Raw genomic sequence first — 26,334 nt, forward strand, 5'->3', positions numbered from 1 at the left:
GTTTATCAGCTAGGAGTTCAACTGTCACTTCCTGTACAGATTGACTAGGAAGCCAATTAAGAGTTGGCGATATAAATTTTCAATAAGGCATATCTATTCCCTGCGCATCAGTCAGAGGTTGGCGAGTGGAAGATTTTATTTATGCCTTTTGACATTATGTCCCTTCGTATCTTGGAAGGTTCATTGAATTTAGCATAAGAATATTCAGGTCTAGGCTTTGGTGCTTAGTGATACCCTATAGGGATATTGTTAGGGGGTGATATATAAAAGGGGCAGTGACAGATTTGTCCAAGTGATGGGCTGTAAATATAATGATGCATGGACATATTTGGTCCTATATGTCCATGCAAATACCCTGTCCAGACCATTTGGTACCAATCGTCTACGGTTACACTAGAGAGGGCCTTCCAGTGTCTGATTATGTTACATCTGGCTGCCTGTAAAAGATGGCTTATCAATTAGTTATTATGTAAATCATAAGTTGTTATCCTGAAATATATTTTAAAAGCTAGTTCTAGTTTGACTTCTACTTGTTGCCCTCCTATTTTGTTAACTTCCGGGAGTACTGAAAACCTGGATTTTTGCACATCCCCACCACATATGGAGGTAGCAACGGGAGCTCACCCCATCACGAGGATTCGAACCGCCGACCTTCTGATCGGCAAGTCCTAGGATCTGTGGTTTAACCCACGGCGCCACCCGCGTCGTACTTGGTTTTAAATATCATATAAAAATAAACAGGCAACTTTTAAAATTTACCATCTGTTCTTCTACAATCTTCTTTTCTTATTCATCAAACGTCCAAGCAACTTTAGTGCATTTAAGGGAATTAATTAGAAATGGCCATGGAAGCCATATTGTCTAGCAGTGTTCAAAATACCTCTATTATTCCAAAAGTAACTACGCTGAAGAACCCCTCTCTCTGCGCATGGAGCTAGAACAACATTTTCTATGAATGAATGGGTATTCATTATTTAGTTCTGAATCCCTGATTTAATAAAGCCTTCGGCAAAAGAGAGCTTCAAACACTTCCCATTATGCAGATGGAATGCGCACAGCATCAAAGCTTATGCCGCAGGAAACAGAGATGGTGCATCAAGTGACTCACACAATTCCAGAATGTAAATATTTTTAATGGTAAGTTTTTACCCTATTTAGCAATATTCGAAATCAGAAACCAAATGAGCGGCCCCCAAAATAAAATAAATAAATATAGGGAATTGTTTTCCCTTTTCAAACCAAAATTAGCAGAAGAATAGAATTACATTTCTTCAAAACCGAGTTGGCTCAGGAGAGTGAAAAAGGGAAATATTTTATCTCCCAGCATGCCAAAGCTGTAAAAGAAGAGTAGGGGGAAAGGCAAGTGTTTACTGCTGCAATTTACTGTGCACATAAAAGTCAAAAGAAAACAGAATGTTCCATAAAAAATTATTCATTACATTGACCCTCCCTTATACCGATAGGTCAAAACCAATTTCTGATGACTTCTGTTTTAAAAAACAAACACACAACAACAAATATTGCTAAGATTTAGCATCTCTCTGAACTCTAGTCACTTGCAGCACAATCTATCCTATTCATGTCTACTTAGAAATAAGTACCAGCGAATTCAATGGGATTTACTCCCAGGTAAGTGTGTATAAGATTGCAGCCTAAATCCTTTTATGCCTATGGAAAAAATGTACAATTTTTTAAAAACAGAGAATAGAAAAAACAGGTTTATAAATTATTATTAGTTTTAAAGTAACAGCTGTTTAAAAGATTGTTTGGCATATCATATGCCCTTTGCTTGTGTACATACAAATGTATCAGCAACTTAATCTGATTAAGACCATATGCTCTAAAGACTTCCTGGGATTCTTCCTTTAGGATATGGATATATTGTCATGTATGGGTGGTGCCAAAATTTCCTCCTTCTGAATTTACCCCTAGATTTATCAGTCCCGTTTACCTTGTGCTGGTTGTGGAAGAACAGCAATGCATTTGTTTTCCAGCATTCTTTTTAGCTTAGTTTTCTTGAATTTGTAAAAGTCACCGGGAATGCACAATTTGCTCCCACCATACTATTCTATTTCTTCCATTTATTGCAGATTTTCCCTTTACCCTAAGCCACACGCACAATCACTCATGTGCATTAAAATATCATGCAGTTATACATGCAATCCCATTAAGGTTTTCTTTCACCCAGTCTTTCAACTGACCACCTTGCTAGCTATCATCAGTTCCCCATCACCATTGCCTTACGCACACAATCACAATTCAGGAACAAAACAAGGTGTGTAATATTTTAATATCTGCAAGTACATAGCAGTGGTAATGGGAACCGTAAGTGCTAGCAAATTAGGGAGGGCTTTAAACAGGGAACTGAAGTAAATCAGCAAGTTGATCAACTAAAAGACTGGACCAAATAGAAGCTGCTGAGGAAAGCTGACATGATCGTGCACAAAATCCAAGAAAGAAAGAGAGAGAGAGAGAGAGAGAGAGAGAGAGAGAGAGAGAGAGAGAGAGAGAGAGTGTTAGTTTTAATTCACCCTGTCACTCATGCACATGATTTTGCTGAAGGGACATAAAACAATGACTAGGAGAAATAGAAAGCAGCAGCAAGTACGAAGTATGCACGTGCCAATTCCGTGCATAGTTAATTAGAGAAAATCTCTTTCAACAACTGGAAGACAGGCAAGAGTGAAACTCTGGGCACAGCTAACCCGCAGAAAACTTGCAAGTCAGAGCAGGGAAAATCCATCCACCCCTAACTGGTAGTCAAATACTACATACTGAATGAATTAAATCTCCACAATTTGTACCAACCCATTAGAATTCTTTGAAGAGTACAGAAACGTAGGATGAACTCTGTTGGATCAGAACAAAGGAGAACTGCCTGGCCCAGCATCTTGTTTCCTACAGCAACCAAGCAAATGTCTAAGGGAAGCCCAAAAGCAGGACATGAAGGCAATAGGCCTCTTTTGTTGCTGCTCCGAAGGAGTTGCCTCTGATCCTAAGGCCCGTGGGCCACAAACAGCCCATGGGGGTCGTTTAACTGGCCCACGAGCCGCCCCCAACCGAGCCGCCCGCTTAGCAAGTCCCTGTGTGCTGCGCTAAACCAGCGCAGTGCAGCGTGGGGATTCGCTTCCGTGGTGCTCAAAATCACGTCTTCGCAGATGCCAGAAATTGTGGGTGCACGCGCAATTTGGCCCACAGAGGGATCTCTGCTGGAGTGAACCGGCCCAGGCAAGGCAAACCTTGCTGACCCCTGCTATAGAGACAGTAGCCACCATAAAGTAAAGGTAAAGGGACCCCTGACCATTAGGTCCAGTTGTGGCCAACTCTGGGGTTGTGGCACTCATCTCGCTTTATTGGCCAAGGGAGCCGGTGTACAGCTTCTGGGTCATGTGGCCAGCATGACTAAGCTGCTTCTGGCGAACTAGAGCAGTGCACGGAAACACCGTTTACCTTCCCGCTAGAGCAGTACCTATTTATCTACTTGCACATTGATGTGCTTTCGAACTGCTAGGTTGGCAGGAGCAGGGACCGAGCAACGGGAGCTCACCCCGTCGCGGGGATTCAAACCACCGACCTTCTGATCGGTAAGTCCTAGGTTCTGTGGTTTAACCCACAGTGCCACCTGCGTCCCAGTAGCCACCATAGTCATGTTTAATTTTCAACATAATAAAAAAATATTTCTTACAATAAATGGATAGTTTTTAATCACACAGGAGCACACTGCCAGTGCCCCCACCCCACCTTGTGACCTCAATATACCTAAGTGTTGCCCATGCACCATGTCCACCAAGCTGATGATGCAATGAAACAAAAGTAACACAGAGAGGTTGGATTTATTCTAGCCATACTCATTTTCAAAGCAAGCCCTATGATACAGTTCATTCCTGTTTAGACAGCAGTGCAACATACCTGCAGAGAAAGCTTCACATGCTACATATAACTCAATGTGGGCAGATTCTTCAAATAATCAGCAGGACTGAACAAAAACGCCTTCCCCAGATTCTCCATCGTGTCTGACTGAATATTCTTAGAGCAAGGGGAGGTGTAATCCCTCCAACAATTTTGTTGGGGTCAAACAATAAAATTCTCCCCAAGAAAATGGGGGGGGTCGCAGTTGGATGAAACACTATTAGTGCATATAATAGAACCACAGAATCACAGAGTTGGAAGGGACAAGAGTCATCTAGTGAAATCCCCTGCAATGAAGGAATCTTTTTGTCCAACATCAGGCTCAAACCCATGACCCTCATGCTGTACCCACTGAGCTATATAAGTGGATGGCAGGAAGCAATGGACTAAGAGAGAAGAATGGAAAGGAGTAGGGGCCAAGCCCATTGCTTCCTTAAATATATTTTTAGGTTGGATCCACAGTTGTGCTCAGAATTCCCCGCCATACTGCCAGGCCCATTGAATCTAATATTTGGGGAGTGTGGGCTAGAATTCTCCAATAGTTGCGGAAGGGAACCAGAAAAGGGAAACTTCTCAAAACGTTATTCTCAGGCAAATTTTAGCTCGGTGTATTTATCAGGGACTTTGAAAATGTAATTAAAGCTACTTACTTCTACAACTGTAATGAAGAACAAAAAGTCTCTGTTTACATCTACACAGTTGAAAAACCAGAGACTTTACGTCTACTTTTACAAGTTTTCTGTAGAGAAAAAAAAACAGAGCACAAGCAATAATACATTTATCACCATTCCCTGACCCTGCATTCCTCAATCACACAGGAATCCTTCTATATTGCCTTTCTTCAATGGCACCTTTGGCCGAGTAAGGAATTTAGAACTGGGCCTTTCTGTTGTATAAACATTCAAACTCACCATAAGTATCTGATGCAGAATTTGCTTGCCACAGTCATAAGATTTGTGGGGTTGTTTTTAAAAGGCTTTTTGAAGCTGCTGTTTTTCTTTTAACTTTCTGAACATATTCATTTGAGAATCTTTTCTTTTCTTGACAGGGGATAGAAATTTAAAGTAAATTCATATATATCGTAATTTTTATCTGACATATTGGGAGGCGGACTTCTTTCAATATGGAATATGCACAATTAAGAGTTAGAGAATCTAAAAAGAGTCCCAGTTATAGTCCTAAGCTTTCACACAAAAGCAGCAGTTTTGGCTTTAGGGAACTTAAAAGTTTTCATAAAACTGCAGATCATCCTGGGAAGAATAAAGGCCGCTTTACAGATGATATTGTTAATACACTGAGATCATCTGCGCAGAGGAAACAAAACATGCAAATTATAAGTAGCAAGAGTATCTATTTGTTTTAAATGAAAAAAACTTGTATGTGTGCTATTATCTAACAACAAAGTCGAAAGATAATGATCTCCAATTAAATTGTGATAATAAAAAAGAGTCAGCCTTAACATACACACAAAAAGTAAATAACTCAAATGCCTGGGGGTAAAGCAAAGTTTTAACTCCAACATCTAAATGCCCAAAGTGTTGGCACATAGCTGTATTTTTCCATTTATAAGACTAGTGTTTCTTTCTTAATAAATTATGTCAAAAATTAGGGGGCGTCTAACACATGGATAGTGCTGAGGCCATTTTCTTAAATCTGAGTCCCCAAAAATAAGGGGTGTCTTATACATGAGGGCGTCTTGTGAACTGAATTATATTGGAGTTGGAACTCCACAGTCAAGGTGCTACCACAGAGATGGCTGCGTCCCCAGAAGCCTCTAACTTCACTTCTAAATGGGGGAAAGCAGCAGATCTTAATAAATTGGCAGGTTCATATGGAAACAGGTGGTCCTGCAGATACTCTGGTCCCAGACCATTACAGCTTTATGGATCAGAACCAGCGCTTTCAATTGGCTCAGAAATCAGCTGGAAGCCAACACAAATCTTTAAGCAATGGTGAAATATTGTCAGGCCTACTATTTTGGGGAAGTTTTTAATGTCTGATGCTGTACTGTTTTTAATATTCAGTTGGAAGCCGCCCAGAGTGGCTGGGGAAACCCAGCCAGATGGGCGGGCTATAAATAATAAATAATAATAATAATAATAATAATTATTTATTAATTATTATTATTTTGCTACAAGATAAGCTGGCATGGAAGCACCGAGTGCCAATGTAAGAACCAATATTCAGGCCATAAGCAGCGACTTGCTTGGTTTCCTGTGGTGAGTCACTACTGCCTCCAGTTAAAAATATGAGGGGAAGCTTTGTTATATCAGAAGTGAGTTCTTTTACTTATTTTGGCTACTACTGTAATGTATGGACAAGTGGACTAGTAGACATTTTGCAGGCTAATCACATTTTTGCTTATTTGCAAGGTCACTCTCAATATATAGAGACCTAATAACAAGAACATAGCATTTATATGTCAACTTTTCAGTGTTCAAAGTACTTCACATAGCCCAGTAATCCTCACAAGAATCCTGTAAGGTAGGCTAGAATTATTGGCAGTGTTTGCAGTATTTTGCATACTGAGTGCTAAGATTGAGAGAATAGTTGCTTGTCTAAGGCAACCTAGTGACTTTGTGGGTAAGGTGCCATTTGAACAAGAACTTAATATTGATTTTTGCAAGTCATTCCAATAGCCTTTTTATGAATGCCATAAATAAACAAACTTCTTGGACCATGGCTTACATTACTGGCCACCACACTATGCCAGCTCTCAACAGATAATTCCAAACAAACAACTGGACGATACCCCAGAGCACAGCAAATGGCGTTTAACTGGGTATTCATGTAGACATTAGACAAGCCCTACTACAAACATCCCTATCCTATTAAAACGGTAATGCTGGTGTATAACAGGGGTTTCAGTGACTGCAAAGAGAAACTGTTGCTGCAGTGCACAAATGTAATAGGAAATCTCATGATGACAGTGTTGTGTTCAATAAATGCACAAAACATTAGTACTTCAAGATGCTTTGAGCTAAACAGTGTTTCTACAGAAAGCTCAAGGGCCATATCAGAAGCACCTATTGGCTCAGGGGTATGAAAGCACAGAGCTATTGAAATACTATGTCCTTCACTTCTATTTCTACACCCAGTACACAATACACACTACACAACCCTTCCTCCTGCAGAGTTTCCCTGCCCACCCACTCCTCTGGAAGGAAAAACATTTCAATCATGGAGCTTGAAAGCTTGTTTGGCAAAAACCCACCCTTTTTTGTGTTTGAGCTCCTGAGGAAACCTCAGAAAATCAGTACCACACACTGTCAAATTCCCCGTTTTTGGGGGAGGGGGGTAGAGAAGAGAAGCAATAACTAGGCCTCACAATATCAGTCTCCTCCAAGCTAGCATTCTCCTTTAATTACAGAAAGCAGAAGCTGGCCCTCCTTCATTCTAAAACCTCAACTAAGGAAGGGCAGAGTTAGCAATCCCGAACACATCTTTGTCTATTCCCCTTTCTCCCATTCAAACCCCATTGAAACTTTTGCTTCATTCATAACATTCACCTGGAGGAGCTGCTGAATTCCCTGATTGTCCCACCTATGCAAACAATCCCCTTGCAATGTGTATTCTTTGAGGCTCTCAAATTGTGCAACCTTTGAGGAAAGAACCACCTGTTAACCTTCTCTACAGCATTGAGCAAAATGACAATGTTTATCACTGTAAGAGAAAAATCCGCATACATTGTTCTGTATATGTACTTTGGGGGAAGAGACATTTTAGAGCCCATGGTAACATCTTTTAAGGGAACAGGCTGAACATGAGCCTCTGGGATACTGCAAAACTGCAATCCTACTTTCTTTGCACGAAGATGATTTACTGCACAAGTCCATTTGGCCCATTCTGACTATGTAAATAGCAATTGACAGCAGTGGGATATTTATATTGGTTGCTAGTTACATATTTAACATTTTCTCTTCTTTCCTCTATCTCTTTTTAAGATCCTGGTAACAGTGACAACAGCAGCACCTGGTGGCAGTGGTCAGTATTTTGTATGTGCTCCTTTTCATCACCTCTTCTGGACTCTTTATCAATCAAACTTGAAGTTATTTGCTTTATCAGAGAAACTGACGAAGAACTATTACAGCACTCTGTCACTCTCTGTGTGTTGCTTTTCCCCAGGATTGTTAGAAACAGCACTTTTGTAAAAAGATGCATTAACAGCAAGTGATGCATTAACAGCAAGTCAACTAACTGCAGCCAAAAACACCTGCCCAACATGTGCAATAATTCCTCCGAGGAGTGTTTTCCCCTTGGCCTACCTATGATCAAAGTTTATGGCAAAGTAGTCATGCTGTAACTTTCCATTGTACTCTAAAGTTGCTACAGATCTCTTGCATTCACCCCTTTTAATGGCTAAGTACAAGTTGTAACGCTTTATATTTCAACTTTCCGGATGAAGAAAAAACACAATGGATTTACTTCTGACATTTTTCAATATTTGTAAAAAAAAAACAGACAAAATTCCAAAACTCATTTATTTTTCTTTAAAGACTGGTATTCGATATATATTCCAAGTCATCCAACATGTCTTGTATGTTAGCAGTTGGTTCTTTGATAATAATGAAAATTTAAAATTTCTTCCTGTAAGAATAAACAACACTTTGTGTTTTGGAAGCCATGGTTGTTACATGAATAAAATGATATGAATTGGAAAATACAGTACTTGCATTTCGGAAAGAAATTTTCAAATTAGATTTGACAGCCCAGACAGCTGTGGATAGACATACTATAGATTTTAAAATGTTTATATAAAACCATATGCAAATATATCACAATTGCAATAGTCTGAAACTGTGGTGAATGTTTAAAGGCACATATCAGTGCAGGAAGGGGAAAGCTTCAGAATTTAAAACAAATCTGTATTAGAAAACTCAATATACCACAAAAACAAAACCAACAGAGCATGTAGCTTTTGCTCTGCAACTTCCATTACTTTATAAAATTGCAAGCATCTGATAATATGAAACAAATGCATATTCGTGCATGATTAAATAATCCAAAGTTTCAAATTCTTTCATTAAAATGTTGAAGTTTTGCTGTCCTCAAGCCTGAAATGGATAGTACTCACAGATAAAGACCGACAATATCTGTGCTTTACTCTCTTACTCCCTCTCAGTTAAAGTCATTGGCCAAAACACCACGCACTCTTAAATATCTTCTAACAAATTTCTCTCTCTCTTACACACACACACACACACACAGTGCACTTTCTTGCAGTAGTAAATAGACAAATCTAGGTTAGAAATATTTTCATGTTGTGCTGTAGATCTTATGAATTATACATAATCCATGGCTCTCAGTTGCATTTAACAGAAGTAACTGTATTGTGGGGAGGAGAGGGAAGCGGTTGACAACTAAGGGACAAGAACCTGCAGCCTGAGTTAGAGAAATGCTAAAACAAAAACATAAGGGCTGTTAAGTTCTAACCACTGCATATAAGGCTAAATCCAGGTGTGCACAGTCTATATCATATATGGATTCCTCTGAGAAAGACATTAAAGAATTGGAGGGGGAGTTATCATATACTCACCCTAAAGCATTTCTCCCCTAGCCTGTACATTGTCCAACAGAAACCATAGCCAGGCATGCAAGAAATACATTTCCAACCAAGCAGCCTCTTGAGCCCATACAATTCCACTCCTCCCCCAAACAAAACACATACACACACACTTTTCTGCGTTCAGATTTTGTTTTTCTTCCCGTCTATAATAATGTTCACCAAAACTGAGAGGTCTAATCCGGGGTCTGAAGTGACGACGCAACTGATAACCAACTGCCTCTCTCCCACTCCTCTCCCCCCCCCCACCCTTCCCCGCATATCCCCCATCCACACTAAACAACCCTCCCCTCCTGCTCTGCTTTTGCTTCGAAGATGGGAAAGAGAACTGCGTCGCAGCTTTCAGGCAAGCAGCCTGGGTGCTGGGAAACCAAATAGTTTTGAAATTCCCTCCTGCAGGATGCAGCCGCTCTCTTGCTACCTTCCACACTCTTGCTCCCCAGAGGAGGAGGAGGAGAAGTTTCAGCCTCTTTCGTTTGTTTGTTTTTCCCCGTCCCGGTTTTTAAAGCGCTTGCTTCTTTTTCCCTTTGCTGCTAGCAAGCAAGAAGCAGGCGATCTGGACATGGGACTTTGGGGCGATTTGCGAGAGAGGCAGAAAGCTTTCCCTCCCCAGTTTTTGCGGAGCCTTCGCAACTGGACCAAAGTGCGTGGGGGGGGAGGTGAGAGAGAGAGAGAGAGAGAGAGAGAGAGAGAGAGAGAGAGAGAGAGAGAGAGAGAGAGAGAGAGAGAGAGAGAGAGAGAGAGAGAGAGAGAGAGAGAGAGCGCGCTTTGCTCAGGGGTGCCATTGAATCAACTCCTTGCGCTGCCCCGTGCGGGGAGCGCTGACAAGTCCCGCGCAGCACCGTGCGCGCGCCATCGCTGTTAGTGTGGGGCAAAGGGGGCAGCATCCCAGAGGGGAGAAGAGGAGGAGGCGCGACGTGGGGAATTAGGGGAGGTGGGGTGGGGTAGGGGGCTGAGACTTGAGCGCACGTCCTCCTCGGTCGCTTGCATCCTCTCCACCCTTGCCCGGTCACTTGCGCCCGTCCCTCCTCGCCTCACCCCCCCCCCCGCCGCCGTCCGCCCCTCTCTCATCCCTCCCCCTTGTTACCTTGTTGCAATGGTAATAGTCCAGGGGGCCCAAGCAAGTGGGGTCGGCCCCAGGCAAGGAACCAACGGCGGTGGGGGCGGAAGGGTAAAACCTAACGTCCATGCCGGGGCTGCGCGCTGAGGGGGAGAACGAGGCGGCGGCGGCAGCAGCGGCGAGAGGAGGCTCCAGCGGGCATGGAACCGGCTCCTCCGGCGGCGGCTGCTCTGCCTCTGGCTCAGGGCGGGCGGGCGGGAGGGGAGGGGAGGAGAGGCGGGGAGAGGGAGAAGGGGAGGGAGCGCAGCCCAGAGCCGGCTCCACTCGCACTCTATTGTTCCAGGCACCGAGGCGAGGGGGGGAGAGAGAGAGAGCGGAGGAGGAGGAGGAGGATGGGGGGAGGGGAGAGCGCCTGGGACCTGCCTGGGCTGGGCTCCCACAACAACCTCTCTCAGGCGGGCGCTGGGACCGCCACAGGGCGGGAGGGTGTCGCCAGCACACCCCGCGCCTGAGAGCGGGCCTGCCCCGAATGCCGACCCACCGAGGGACGGCGAGGGCCTGGCATGTGCCGAGCGAGCAGCGAGCGGAGCCGCCGCCGCTTTCCTGGCCGCGCTGTCTCGCGGAAGGGGCTTGGGGCAGGTTCTTCGCCGACGCCCCTCCGGGCTGCTTCTTCTCTTCTCGCTTCCACCCTCCTTCCCAGCCCTCAGGTTAATTCGCGGGAAGGTACCGCCTGGGGCTCTATAGTCACCCTTGGCCACGGGGGAATGGGTCCCACAGAAAGAAGAGGCGGGGAACTCTGTAAGGGGGTCGCAGCAGAGGGGCTCGTCCGGGCAGACTTTTCACTTTGTGGACCTGCTTGCTCTCCGCAAAACCCTGCAGCAGGAGGGGGGGGCGCCTGGAAGAGCTCCCCTACCGACCCGCCCCCCCCCCAGTCTCCAGGTATGCCTCTTGGGCGTGTTTTCGCTCGCACACAAGTGAAGCGCTTGAGCTAAACTCTCAACTTAGGGCTGAGATCCGCTCCCAAAGTAACCAGCACTTTGCCCTACCTGAGAAAGACTGGGCTGGGACCTGCCCCCACCCCAAAAAGAAACAGAGAAGAGGCAGCTCAAGAGCCGATTTGATAGCCATATTCACATATTTGAAGGGCTGTCGCAGAGGTGGATTTGTTTTCTGTGCCTACAAGGGGTAAAAGCCCTTCCATGGGTTCGAATGGCAAGAAGTTTAGACTAAACACAAGGAGGAACTTCCTGACTACAAACTGTTCTGCCAGAGGGACAAACTGCCCCAAATGTGGTTCGAGGCTTTTATGAAGAGGCTGGATGGCTACCTCTCAGAGATGTTGTAATAGTGGTTTCTAGGAAGCATAGAGTGATAAACAATCTGTGTTTGTCCCAATTAACTGTCTTGAGCAAATCTTCTAAGATCTATCAGAAGGCACTCTTGGCTAGAACACATAAGTCATTTCAATTTTTGAAGGAAACTTTCTTCCAGGTAATGTTCTGCCTTGGAGGAATAGGCTCCAAACCACCAATAAATAGTTGACAGCTTTGTGAAGAGAGGCTTCTGTGATACCTTGATGCTGCTGGGTTAACTCCTTTGTTTTTTCACATGTGAAAACAGACAATGTGTTAAGCACTGAAGTACAAGCTGAAGAGCTACACAAAGCTAGCAGAGAAGCGGAATGGGGGTGGGGGGAATAATGATGTTGTATGGAACCCACTCATTATTTCCATTTTCTTATGTTTCTAGGAATGGAATATACGGTAACACGACAACCAAAGTTCAGAAGAAAAAGTGCATGCAGGGTAGACTATTAATGTCCCAAACCAAAAGAAAGAACAGTTTAAAAATGGAGTGGACCTGAAATGGTTCCCAACTGATTTCAAATAAAGACTAAATTCAAATAAGATAGGGAAAATACAGGGGGGAAGAATTGCTTGTAGAATATGGAATTAAGAATCTCAGAACATTCACTGTTCAGTTTAGGCTCATCAGAAAATTGCAGAGTCATACTGGGAGGCCTGCACCTAGTAATGGATTTCTACAGGAAGTGAAAGAGGAAGAAAGTAGAATTGATGAAGTAAGAGCCACATTCTGCAGTTGGATAACCAGCTTTACAATTGGCACGTCCGGGACATTGTTCAGGTTTGTGTTGTGGTCTTCGCTTCCTCTCCAAGTGTTTCAAAACATTTCTTTTGAGGAACACCACACACAAAAATATACTTTGGGAGAAGATTGTCATTTGAGGAAAAGCAACGGAATGAATAACCATTTATGGTTGGGTTTATGGCATGAATCATCTAGTGCCTGCATTTTAATTATGAATGGCAGTATTTTATATACCTTGCTACAAAAGGACCAGATCATGGTGCTTAGTTATACAGTCCATACAGGGCATTATGCAGTGTTTGGCTCCGAGGCAGCTATGAAAAAGTGAGGTGGGAATGGCTGAAGGACTTTGGGGCAGTTAATGGGCAAAGATATCGTGGGAAGAGTGTAGAATACTGTTAAACACCATCCCAATCTCCAAGTGATGCGAGATTCCAGGGCTCCAAGCATCTATCCAGGGTTAATGTTTCCTTTGGAAATGAGGCTGTGGTGTTTTTATGATATATTGTTTATTTACACACATGTACATCCTGAGCGTACACTGCAGGGGTTCAAAGCATTACACTCCTGTCTCTCCCATTGCTGCAGCTTCTGATACAGGGAGCCCACATTGTGTTCTAAATGCACACTCCAGCTTGCAACATTTTACAGAATGACCCCCTTTACCCTTGACTGAAATCCTAAAACTTCCTCCTAAGGAAAACTCTGGCATTGTCTTTAGATTCATTAGCTCAGAGCTCAGGGTGGGGCTTCACCCATCTGCTGGCTGGGGGAGAGTCATTGCTTTATCAATCCCTTTCTTGATGGCTCCCTATCTTCTCTTTGTCCTCTTTTAATGATCCATCTCCCCGGGAGATTTACCTGACACAAGAAGCTGTTTTGACCTGTATTTCAATATGCTAAATCCAGCATCTGGCAGCCCATTTTAATACTCCAAGCATTGATTAAATCCTAAAATTTACTAAATCCAGGAATTATGAGTGCCTTGCACCCACAAACTCTAGCACCCAAACTTGTAACAGTATCATGGTGAAGAAATAAAGCTGAAAGCCTTCTAAGAGGAAAATAAATCCAGAATCATAGATAAGGAAATCAAAATATATACTACTGGGCAGCAACAGAGGAAGGCATGGGTGAAATGGGTGTTTGTTTAGGAAAAGGAAGCCAAAATATATACCATGGGAAGGAGGAGAAGAAGGAACTGGCCGTATCAATGACAGAAAATATGCACACAAGGAAACCATAGGATTGGTTAAAGGAAGTCCAAATGGCCTTTATTATTCTATGAGATGCTCTGTTTCCCCCCAAAAGGGCTGAATTTTAGGTCTCTCTTTCACAAACACACTCCAGGTTAGAGGGTGAAGGGAACTTATCTCAATAACTTGCATCATATTTACTAATTTGTTTCAAGCCTGAACTATCTCATAACTGGGTTAAGGACAAGCTGTCATACTTGAAAGTATGTTTCTCACTGTTATTGTAACTTCCAAGACATTTCTCACAGGTGAAAGTGTAACGTTCCTCTCTGAAACTGTTAGATTAATATCTCAATATTAATTTGAAGTAAATTTAAGTCGCTTTGAAGTACAGTAAATCTCCTAGAAGTCTTTTCACAATAAGAATGCTTAGGATTATTATTATTTGATTTTTTTGGTTTGGTTGATTTTATACTGCATAAAGAAAATGTGAGAGGAATTGCTAGTGTAACCACCTTTGTAAAACAGAATTCTAAAAGGATTCTCCCCAACAATTAAGGTGAATGGATTCAGTCTAGGGTAGACAGCATGATCCCACTTGTCGTTTCCCTGGATCTATGGTAGTACAGTGGTACCTCGGGTTAAGTACTTAATTCATTCTGGAGGTCCGTTTTTAACCTGAAACTGTTCTTAACCTGAAGCACCACTTTAGCTAATGGGGCCTCCTGCTGCCGCCACGCCGCTAGAGCATGATTTCTGTTCTCCTCCTGAAGCAAAGTTATTAACCTGAGATAAAAACTGGGCATTCAGTGGGTTAGCGGAGTCTGTAACCTGAAGCGTCTGTAACCTGAGGTACCACTGTACACGATAATAAGCAAGCTCAGAATGGCATATTTTCCGATTTAAAATGGTTGTTTTCACTTACAAAATGAACTTTCCATACTCTGTGCAACACATTCTTTACATCATAGGTCTTTTTTAGTTTAACCCATCCACTATTGTGTTGCCCCTGTGATGTTTAGTGTCAGCTGCTGTCTCTTCTTACAACTGGAATCTCCTTCAATAATCAGGTTGAAACATCTCCCTCATACTTGAAACACAATAGCCCTTTTAATATGTTATTCTATGCATACAGTTAATTGCATGAGGGGGGATGGCACTGTGGCAGCAGCTCTGCTCCAATGTACACATGATCATTGTTCTGTAAAAAGAGGAAAGGAAGAAAAAAAGGACTCCACACATACAACTGTAGATGTGGAGGGCTTTTCCCTGCCTGTTTGGGGACCCTGTTTTCCCAGTTGTATGAATGGGGTCCTCTTCAGGCAATACAATGAATGTGTGTATGTTAGGGGCACAGCCTGCTGCCCACCCAGCCCCTCACATATTTATTGTATATGTGAATAATGTATGATAAGGGCTTGCATTACAAGCAAATAAACTAGGCCTCAGGTCATGTTGCTCCTGTTGTTCTCCTGAGGTAAAGCTTTCTGTCAGCCTGGAATCTTCAGCTCTGACGCTTTTAACCATTGAATGCCCAGTTTTATATCATAATTTTGGAAACTATGACGCTATTTAGACTATAATTACAGTAATGAAGACTTAGCAATGAAATGGGATAGTTGAAGCATAATCAGTTCTTCAGCATCCTTATCTATTAAAAATAAGGTTATTAAGAACACCCAAACTCAGCAGTACTTCAAATGTGAAGCGAACCCAACACCTGGCTTTGTCTTAATACATTTACTTCAGAAAGAACCATTAACGCCTTTAGATTTTCAACATTTTGAAGTGGGGATGACATCTTCCCCTGTGAAACTACTGCCCCCTTCAACAGTCCACTGGGTCACAGGCTTTCCTAAACAAAACACAGCAACAGCAATAAAGTCTTCAACTCATTGGGTGGTTAATCTTTTTCTTCAATAGATAAGGATGTTGAGGTTGATTGCACTTCAACCATACCCTCTCATAGCCAGTTACTGTCTTCATTACAAATACTGTAGTACAGTATCTGTCTCTGTAGAAGATACTTGATGTTGGTTCTTCTGTTTTCTGCACCCTGACATCTCTCCTACTGATGCTGGAGAGTCATAAATTGGTGAATCTGAGGTGAATATTCTATAGCCTCTGCATTGAGTTTTGAATCTAGTGTATTTCCTGGCCCCTTGTTCAATAAAATGACCACTAGAGTTCATTTATAAGCAACTTCCTTTGCTTAGAAATAAGTTCACACATATAGCATGACTCTGTAAAAAATACTCCTTGGATCATTCCCAAATTCTGGCTTTTTTACGTTTAGAAGTTACTGAGCCTTAATACAGGAACTTGTGGCTCAGATTGTGACACAAGGGGCTGTTATTTGTGATTATTGTAATCTTTGAGCTATAGAGATAGTCACAAAATGTTACTTCTCTGGTCCATTTGAGAAGTAAAAAGTTGAACTTTATGGAAATACGATCTTCTTTCACTGGGTCTTAAACCTCTGCTCATTAAACCTTTTCCCTCATGCCTTCTAGAAAGTTGTTCCAAGCTTTATGCAAGTGGCATAAGTAGGTGAAACATACAGAAACCTTCAGTGTGCAATTTCCAGTACTAGAATTCTTGTGAGAATTTCAAAGGTGCTCTGACACTCCTCTGTCTACTGGTCTTCTAACAGTGGTGAGCATTTTCTCCATTTCAGCTCCTTCCCTGTAAGAAGGACATTTAGAAGTCTAGCCAATAATGTGTGTTGCTTAACAAACATTCTGTGGAATGTTGTGAAGCACAGAACAAATTTAAAGTCCTACAATACTCTGTAGCCTAAGCCAGCCCTTGGGAGCTGAACTCTTCTCTACATCACAACGTACAGGATGGAAATGATACAGCACAAGTACCTTAGGAAAAATTACATCTACATACAAGCCAATAACTGGACACCATTGTCAACAAACCTTTGTAGAACAGCTAGAATACTAGGCATTCTTCAGCTGATTCTTTATCTCTACATCACTGGTGGCACCACCTGTCAATCACCTGACAGTGAGCTTTGGCTGCAGGTTCTGCTCCTTGCTGAACTGAGCAGGATTTAACCCCTGCTTATCAGTTGATGAGCAGGAGTTAAATCCTGTTGCTCCAGCTATGTACACCTGTTCCCAGTAGGGGAACTGGCATGCGCAGCCAATGCAAAATCAAACCCACTTATCAGCTGATTTTTAAATATAGATTTTTATTTCATAACATTTATATACCGCTTGATTGTTGTAGGCTTAAAAAACACACCCAAAACCTTCAAAGTGGTTTACAAAAAGAAGGTATAAACAAGAATAAATAAATGAAGAATATAAGGCCCAATGTCAGGCTTGATCCATGGCATCTAGAGCTGAAATGACTTCAGATAGCAGGGCAAGGGAAAAGTCCCTTCCTGGGCTGCAGAGAGCCACTGCCAGGCACCTTTCGAGCAACAATTCTCAATTGCAAAGGACAGCATAATGGAGTCACCTTAGTGTCTCATGTATCTGAGAACTGTTGCTGGAAACATGCCCCTGGGGGAAGGGTCGGGCTTGGAACAAATCATGTTTCTAGCACCTGGATATTTCCCCACCCCCTCTATTTTTGCCTGTCAGTCAGAAGCACTACTCCTGCTTTTGTGGTTGGTTTACTGCTCGGGCCCTTGAGTGTTCCTAAAGTAGCTCTTTGGACCCTTGCCAATATTTCCTGATAAACAGCCCAGCCTTTCTACACATGCATTTTCTATACAAGCCAGACATTCTCTATCAGTATTTCATACAGGAAAATGCACAACAGAATACATATTTTTGCTCTGCTTTTAAGTTATTCACCAAATGGTATTGGCCAATATTTCTGGGCGACGTTATATGGAGATGCCATAATACTTCTGTTTTTATTTATAGAGCCAATCCAAATGCCTTGGCTAATACATTATGGGGAAAAATAGTAATTAAAACTAAGCTAGAGTATTCAAAATAATTGAGCAAAATGCATTTTCTGATTCACTAGGCAAGTTTGTTTTTCTATATAATGTTAATTAGCGATGAATCAGTATTTAGCAACATTCTGCAATACTGTTATCTTAATTAATTATGGTGATGATTATATTACATATATTGTTGTAGGTGCCACTAAAAACTACATATGTAAAGATATGCATTTCCCCCTGTTTTCAACAGGATTCAGTCCTTTTATAAACCATGAAAATTAACTCATTTTATCACCAGGAATAGAGCATCTCCCCCACAGCCAATACAAAATGACTCTTCTAAACATTTGCTAGATTGAATTGGTCTCTTTCTGAACATTTAATTATTGCTTCCTTTAAATATGTACAAAAAGTTTGCCTTCTCTCCACCCCACTTTGAGAGCATAAACAACATCAGCCATCACTCGTATATTTCTATAGATAAGCATATCATTATCATTAGGTCTCCTATACAAAATGATGTGAAGAAGTTAGGTAATGTAAAATAAAAACATAGGGTACAAATCATCCAAAGATAAGCAATTTGAGTCCCACTGAGTTTAATGGGAGAATTGGATGTGTGTTTAATTCTCTCTAAATGAAATTAATGGAACATTAAAATGCTTACTGGTGTCTAGATTATATTCTTATTCTTTTATTATCACTAATATCCCAAAGGCCGAAGTAGATGTGATGTTGCCAGTGTATTTTACTTTTGAATGGCAGATTATTGTTATTGTTAATAGGCAGAAAAAAGGGGAGGGGAGACCAATCAGGACTGTGGCATGGGGGCAGGGGCACCAATGGAACCAATGGGAGTTTTCCTCCCATTGGAAATAGGAGGCAAGGGGGCAGTTCCAATTTGGACTCTGAGAGCAAAGCATTAAAGCCCTCTCCTCACATGCTAGTCCCAAGATGAGTCTCTGTTAGGAAGCAATTTAAGCCCATGTGAGGGCTAAAGACATGAATAGTATGATGTCTAGTTCAACCCTGCAATACTAAGGGATAGAAAGCTGATCTGCTTCGGCCTTTGACTCTTCCAAAGACCACAAAGGAATATACTATTATTTAGTACAGTGGTACCTCTGGTTAAGAACTTAATTCGTTCTGGAGGTCCATTCTTAACCTGAAACCGTTCTTAACCTGAGGTACCACTTTAGCTAATGGGGCCTTCCACTGCGATTTCTGTTCTTATCCTGAGGCAAAGTACTACTTCTGGGTTAGCAGAGTCTGTAACCTGAAGTGTTTGTAACCCAAGGTGTTTGTAACCCAAGTAATTACCACTGTAATATTCATATTTATGATGGTATTCAGTTACCACACCCCACCAGCGCAAGGACTTCCACTTGCACAAAGGGACTTCTCTCCCTCCCCCCATGTGTGTCTCACATCCTCCCCAAATATCACCAGGTTTAAGCAGGCATGGTAGGAGGAGAGGGAGGTGAATATTCCATGGTGTAACCAGAAATAATTGAGCTGATTGAACAAAAGGCTTGCAGCCAGTGCTTTTTTCCTGGGGGTACGCATATGCCTAAACGTTTTGTGGATCTAAGTTAGGGCTCATTGAGAGGCAGTATTTCAATATGAGTAGGAAATGAGAATACCCCTAAACATTTTTTTTAGGGAAAAAAAGCACTGCTTGCAGCTATGTTGGATTCCACTCCCAGTATATTTAATTTATTTACAGCACAATCCTAACTGCCTGTTCAGCACTACTTGGGGCAGGTAGGATGGCAATGGTGATGGTGAAACAAATTTATAGAATGATTAGGTGGTGGCGTCCCTCCACCAGATCCTGCCAAATGCACAGGTGGTGGAACACCTACTGCCAGCAGTGTAAGGTAAAGGTAAAGTTAAAGGAACCCCTGACCATTAGGTCCAGTCACGGATGACTCTGGGGTTGTGGCGCTCATCTCGCTTTATTGGCCAAGGGAGCCTGCATACAGCTTCCGGGTCATGTGGCCAGCATGACTAAGCCACTTCTGGCGAACCAGAGCGGCGCACGGAAATGCCGTTTACCTTCCCACCGGAGTGGTACCTATTTATCTACTTGCACTTTGACGTGCTTTCAAACTGCTAGGTTGGCAGGAGCAGGGACCGAGCAACAGGAGCTCACCCCGTTGAAGGATTCGAACGGCCGACCTTCTGATCGGCAAGCCCTAGGCTCAGTGGTTTAACCCACAGCGTCGTACGCCAGCAGTGTACTCACCAACAATAGCCTCCTTACCTGAGCCCCAAAACAAGGCGCTGGGAGGGAGGTGTGATTGGAGCAGCGCCAACCACAGATCTGCAGAATCCAGAACTGTTCTACTCCTTGAAAAATGTATGTTCTGGGCCGCCCTGCTGAAGCTGCCTGGAGTTGGCGCAACAACAACAAAAAATCCCAGCCACCACCCTGCCTCTCCTGCCCCCTTTGCACTGATTGGTGGGAGCTAGCAGGGTTTTGAATGCAGTGGTAAACCTTCTATGTCTCCTCGTTCTGATTGCTCTGCCCATATTATTATTTAGTCAGTATATGATATTTCACTCCACCTTGGAAGCTTGGGGCACCAGGCAACAGGAAGAACCCCCCCATCAAAATAGCCCATTAAAATAGACAAAAACAGCATATGATTCAGACTAAAATACATTAAAAACCCTCTCATCTTTTACAATGCCTCCAACAAATGCTTAGAAAGACTTTGGAAAGGGTCCAAAGAGAGTTACATGCAGGATAGCAATTTAGGTCACTTTTCTCAAAGCACCTAGTCTTTTTTGTTTGGCCATTTCTTCCGTGTGATTTACAGCACAAAAATATTACGCATGCTTCATCAGAAATAAGTTGCAGAGAGCTCAACGGGACATTTTTTGACAAGTATGTTTAGGATTGCAACCTTAAACTCTGTGACACGCATACCCTAATCCAAACCATGCACTAATATATTGATAGAGTTCTCGTACATGTTGGCTATTTTTCTGTTCATTTTAATGGAAGAAGCAAGTCCTTTTCCCATTGAAATGAATCACAAGCTGAGTTCAGATGCAATGCTAAAGCATAATGTTTTGAGAATGAGCTGGACTACAATTAATAGCATAATATACTTTATTTATTTATTAACCAACGGTCACTCAAGCATCTTAATTATAGTTATCAAAGTTCAAAGTGCTTAAGCTGATGGTGCAACTTGATAACATAATTTTTTAGGTTTTTTGTTTTGCTTTGTTTTTTAAAAAACAACTAACTGCCACACATGAGATGTTTTACATATTAGAAGCAAAGCTGAGGTTAATTTGAGAAAGGCTGTTAAGAGAACGTCTAAGACTGAGCTGCTTGTTTTGTTTGGGTGCTTTGACTGCCTAAACCTACTAGTAACATTAATTACAAGCAATTGTCTTTCCTTCCCTTGGTTTTGTGAGAGAAATTTCCTTTCTTTGTTTAAACAGATTTCCACACAATAGGTAAGTGCCGTTGTGTGGGGGTTATACTGCTTGTGTTGTGAGATAATATGTAGACAAAATAATGTTTTTCCTGTCAAATATTGAGTAGGCATCAATGGCAAAGTGACAGGTGGTTAAATAGCTGGCACTTATAATGATTTCATGAAGATGTTTTCCCTTTTTGGACAGGATTTTAAAAAAACAAAACAAAAAAACACCCTGATTTGAAAAGAGGAGACTGACGCAATCTGTTTTGGAGACATTGTGCAATTTTAGATTCAATTTTAGCTTGTAGAAGGACATGAAAATGCAAGAATAGCTTTACTGTTTCAAATCAATGGTCCCTCTTGAGTATTATATTATGTGTGGTTTAAGATTGCCATTCTTCTTTTAGTACCTATGCTCCTGTGCATTTTTTTTAAAAGTGGCATGCAGGGCAATTAACCTTAGTGGAACTGCTTCTTTTTGTTGTTGTTGTCATCTATCAGTCTCAGGAGACAATGGAGGAGTGTGCCTTTGGGAGTGTTAGAAGGTTGCAGTGCCTGCCATGGCTGTATAAGACCAATATAGGAGAGACATGTTTTGTTGCAGCTGGGGCAAATAAGGTGTCTGGTTATGCTGCTGAAGATGTGCCACAGTGTTTCTTTCTAACGTGGAAATAAAGTGACAGAAAAACTTCACCAGCTGTGAGGTAACATATGGCAATCCTATTCTTGCTGGAACCACTTCAAAATATCACAGACGCTAGAATCTCAGGTCCAGAGTAGAAATCCACCCCATATTCTGTAGCATTTTAAACCCTCAGTTGGGTAGCTAAGATTTTCTTATAAACAAACAAAAGGCTTTGCAATCACTTTGCTCAAAATTCATATGAAATATACTGTATTTGGCGGCATCCAGCAGTGTCAAAGCTGCTTCTACAACTGACTTCCACTCACATAAAAGGACCTCCTCTTCCTCTCCCTCCCCTGCAGCTCCCTTGCAACCCAAAATCTGCTATGTAGAGTTGGGTGGCCCTCCAAAGGCTAATGGGGGGGCACACAAATGGCTGCAGAGGGAGAAGGGAAAGTCTCATCTGGTCCACATGCAGAGCCATGGCTCTTGCCCATAGTGTGCTAATTCAGAATCAGTAAACAACAGAAGAAATTTGTATTTTTAAAAGTTAAAAAACAAATTATATTCCCCACCCCCACCGTGATAGAAAATAGAATATTTCATCAGAAAAATATATCCATTTTTTAAAGTAAAGCATAGTTACAGATGGGCAGTTTAATTGAAACTACTACTTCAGGCCTGTATGTTTGTTTGGTTTTTCGTTCTTGAAATATCCAGCAGCAATAGGCAAATCAAAAGTCTCTCATCCTTATTTGTTATTCAAATGCAATCAAAACTCTCAATATATATATAGATATATAAGTTGTTGTTTGATCACAAACTGCTTTTTTTCCTGAAAACATGATTTGATAATCAAAATTTAGGATGCACAATTGAAAGTGGCCAGACCAGTCACATGATGGTTTCTCTGTTGCTGGACCAAATTCTCACACAAGTGCCAGTGCAAATATTTGAATGAGTTTTAAATTCAACTTTTGTGAAAATTCATGCTTGGATCTTTGAAGTTCACTTTCTGGTCTGTGAGTATGGGGAATCCATAGATAATTTAAGAACAGCTGTTTTGCATTTCATTAGGTGTCAACTACCCTTGTATGTCTTGTACAGAATTTATCTGGGCAACCAGACTTTATCCACTAAGGATGCTAAAATTTGACAACCCCATTGCTGTTTCAGGTGACTGACAGCCTCCTTTAACTGCTTTTCAGGCTCTGGGTTCAGATTTCAAAGGCAATCCACTTCATTGGGATTGTTAAATTGTGGGTGAACATATCAGATGACACAGCGATTCTTCAAACAGCTCTTGTTTATTCCGAGGCCGGAACAGAACTGAACTGAAGAGCTCAGTCAGCCTGCTTATATAGAGCTCCAGAACAACGTAACTGTTGCAACGTTCTAAAACTATCCAATCACTGAACGTCACTTTCGATCCTTCATTTGCATAACTATCTACAGTATCCCCCTGCTGGCCCAGGGTGAGAACTTCAGTGCATAACAGGGATGAAACCAAATAAAGCATAAATGTCCACAACTTTGTAGGGTGGTTTCCTGATTGTATATAATATACCAAAAATAGTATGCTATTATTTTTCAGAACTCTCATTCTTGCTCAGAACTCACACATATCAACAATAAGAACTTGCAGACAAATCATTTCTTATCCAAATCGCCACCCCTCCATCTAATACTGAGCTCAGGTGGTGAATGCCAAAAGAATGGGAGCCAAGAGGGGATATTGCAAGGAGCATGGCAGAGCTGTGTCATACTGCCATTTCAGACCCACTCACAGTGACCCTTGCTGCAGGGAGTGAAGTCCTAGACAAAAATAGGTGTAACAAACTAAACAAGACAATGTTCTGGAATTTAAAATCAGCCACAAGTTTTATGGATTACAGTTATAGGCAGCCTTTGGTTCAGGCATTGGGTATATATCCATTCTCAGCCTCCAGATGGAGGGCAGACTGTGGAACAGGGTTATGCTGGGATTGTGAGACCTTCTCAAGATGCAGGTCTACCAAGGTGGCCCTCCTAGGCTGCTGCTGGAAGGCCTATAGCCCATCTGCCCCACACTTGGCTTCTTGACAGACATTTCCATCTAGAACCCTCTCACAGGGTACCCTGAGATGACACCTGTTTGGGGCTCAGCTGGCCTATATATTCAGAGGTGGACTACTCCACTCTGGTCCACCATCCAAGCCATGCTCCCTGCCTGCCAGAATTGGTCGGCTTGAAATCTACAGATGGTGGGCTATCTCACCCTCCCTGGCAGCCCATGATGGAGTGGCATTACGCCATGGTGCCGAGCGCCTGCTGCAACAGGCCACTGCTGCTACCCACCCGGGAACTGGGCAAGCGGCCATTTTCCCAACAGCTGTGTTGATGTGGCTTATTGGGGCAGGGCAGAATTAAGGTCAGTGCTGTGCAGTCACATCCCTGGGAGAGCCAGATTGACTCCACCACTGCACCTATATGTCCCCAACCTTGCCACTGCCCTGTCCAACTCCTTTCAGGAAACCGATAGCATGGCACTGCCCCCATCATGCTGGCTCCTCCTGGGTACCACATGCACACAGGAATACCAAGTTGTAGAAGTAGCAATTTTTTAAAAAACACACATTAAAAATAGCTCAGGGATGACTGAGCATGCTCAGTAGCCACAGATGGCTGAGTGTTAGTTGAACAAGATAAACAGAAATGCTGATGTCTGGGCTGCATGTTTGCCCTGGTGGGTACAGCAAATGGACCAGTGACAGTACTACTATTGCTGCACTGTGGTCCCAACCTCAGTGTATCACCCCCCCCCACACACACACATTGTCATCCAGGTAAGCTGCAATGATTCGCGTGTTGGAGAGTGGACTTATCCCACCACCTGTGCTGCTAGTGCTTTAAGCTCAGTTGAAAGCATCAGGACTTAAATTAGCAGCAAATATCTTGCTATCTGTTTCAGATGTGGGGAGCCTTTGGCCCTCCAGGTGTTGCTGTATTAGAACTCCAATTCTCTTTAGTCATTGGCTGTGATTGCTGGGGCTGACGAAAGTCGCAGTTCAGCAATATCTATAGGGTCAAAGGTTTCACCCCACCAACTCTGTTGTTGGTTTCAATGGCTTGTGAGTCAACTGGATTGGGGTCCATATCTGCATACCTTTGCTATACCAACCGGTCAGATATTTTTGTATTCAATCCATAATATGTTGCTCAAAAAGAAAACATAATTCAGTAACTCTCAAGACAGAAGGCAAGAGATACAATAATTTGAAGCTCAACTATTAATTTTGTGTATGTTCAAGAGCAAATCATTTTAATAGATGCTTCACTTTCTTAATTTGTAAAATGGAAATCATTACCTTTTTTTTTTTGGTTGTTATCACAGTGTTTGTATACAGCTTTGGGAAAGAGTCAAAAGAACTGATATTAATAGGGGCAAGGCACAGATACTTTAAGGGGGAAATGCAATATTTGATGGATTCATGGTGCACCCAGATTTCCAGCACATTTGAGCATCAACCAAGTTTGTCAAACGGCTGCTAGTTTTGGAATAATGATGGAGGCATCTTAAAGGAACTTGATGACCACCTACAGATCAGCTTTGCTGAAGGCAAATGGGCTTGAATATTACATCTGTAACTGTCTTCTTCATGGGGTTATCATAGAAAGCAGGTGAAATTGCAAGTTTTCCTTAGTATGATCTTCCTGCAAACCTGCCTCTTTTTCCAGCCTCTCCACATCAGACATGATATAGATGTGGCTCACAGTTTTTTCTTTTCTGCTATCAAAAGCACAGAAGTGAAATTAATAATATATATTTACATATATTCTGGGAGATATGGGCTGCTTACATGTAACATAGATGAAACAGTATCTAGCGCAAGTGCCTTTGTGCTGCTGGTGTAAATGAATCTAGTTTGTGTTCATGTAGCAGAGATCAGAATTTGATATGCTGTAATTATGGAGTCTGTTTTACAGGCCAAGTGACATGTGCAATGACTCTTTAACTGAGTCTAGTCCTTTTCCTTCAAGTAGCTGGAATTATAGTTTAGTACATGAGACATACTTTTGTATCAACAGCTTCAGTTGGTTACTGTGAAAGCTTTTGATCTTTAACGCTGCCTTCACACTTACATCTCAATCCTGATTCCCAGACTTGACTCAGGCTTTGAAATGTTTTCTTTCATATTTAACTCTCTAATTCTCATGGAATGTTAGAAAATAACTATGTTGGGATATTGATGAAAATGAGGCAAGAATTCCTAATAGTGCCATGTGTGTGTGTGTTAATTTTAAATGTGTACGGTTATTGGAGAGCCTTGGCAAAAAGTCATTTCATGGCAAGTATGAAGAATTCCTGCATGACCAAATCATTCTCAAAGGTTATCAATTAATAATATACTCATTTTCCCATTTCAAAGTAATCAGGAGTCCAATTCATCCTTGACACATAATTCCAACACTGGAATCAATTTTGTGGAACACAGGAAGTTATTAGATTATTTGTCAAACTGCTTGTCCCTCTAGA

At 42.1% G+C, this 26,334-nt stretch overlaps 1 protein-coding gene across 9 annotated transcripts in view; it reads right to left on the reverse strand.

Annotated features, from left to right (window-relative positions):
* TOX2 (TOX high mobility group box family member 2) overlaps positions 1–26,334 on the reverse strand; it is a 251,651-nt gene that overhangs the window by 202,319 nt on the left and 22,998 nt on the right. For 4 of the 9 annotated variants that reach the window (XM_081916976.1, XM_081916972.1, XM_081916975.1 and 1 more), the window contains exon 1: positions 9,635–9,748. The exons of 1 other annotated variant lie outside the window; for it this stretch is intronic. In XM_081916976.1, coding sequence (XP_081773102.1) covers positions 9,635–9,742 — 108 coding nt within the window. In that variant the 5' untranslated portion in view covers positions 9,743–9,748. Of the gene's footprint in view, positions 1–9,445; positions 9,612–9,634; positions 9,749–10,559; positions 10,776–26,334 lie in introns of those variants that run through there. 4 more of the 9 variants (XM_081916973.1, XM_081916970.1, XM_081916968.1 and 1 more) reach the window with 2 other exon arrangements.

Source organism: Podarcis melisellensis (assembly GCF_964234715.1).
Source record: "Podarcis melisellensis genome assembly, chromosome: 6".
In the NCBI taxonomy this organism is placed as follows: Eukaryota; Metazoa; Chordata; class Lepidosauria; order Squamata; family Lacertidae; genus Podarcis; species Podarcis melisellensis.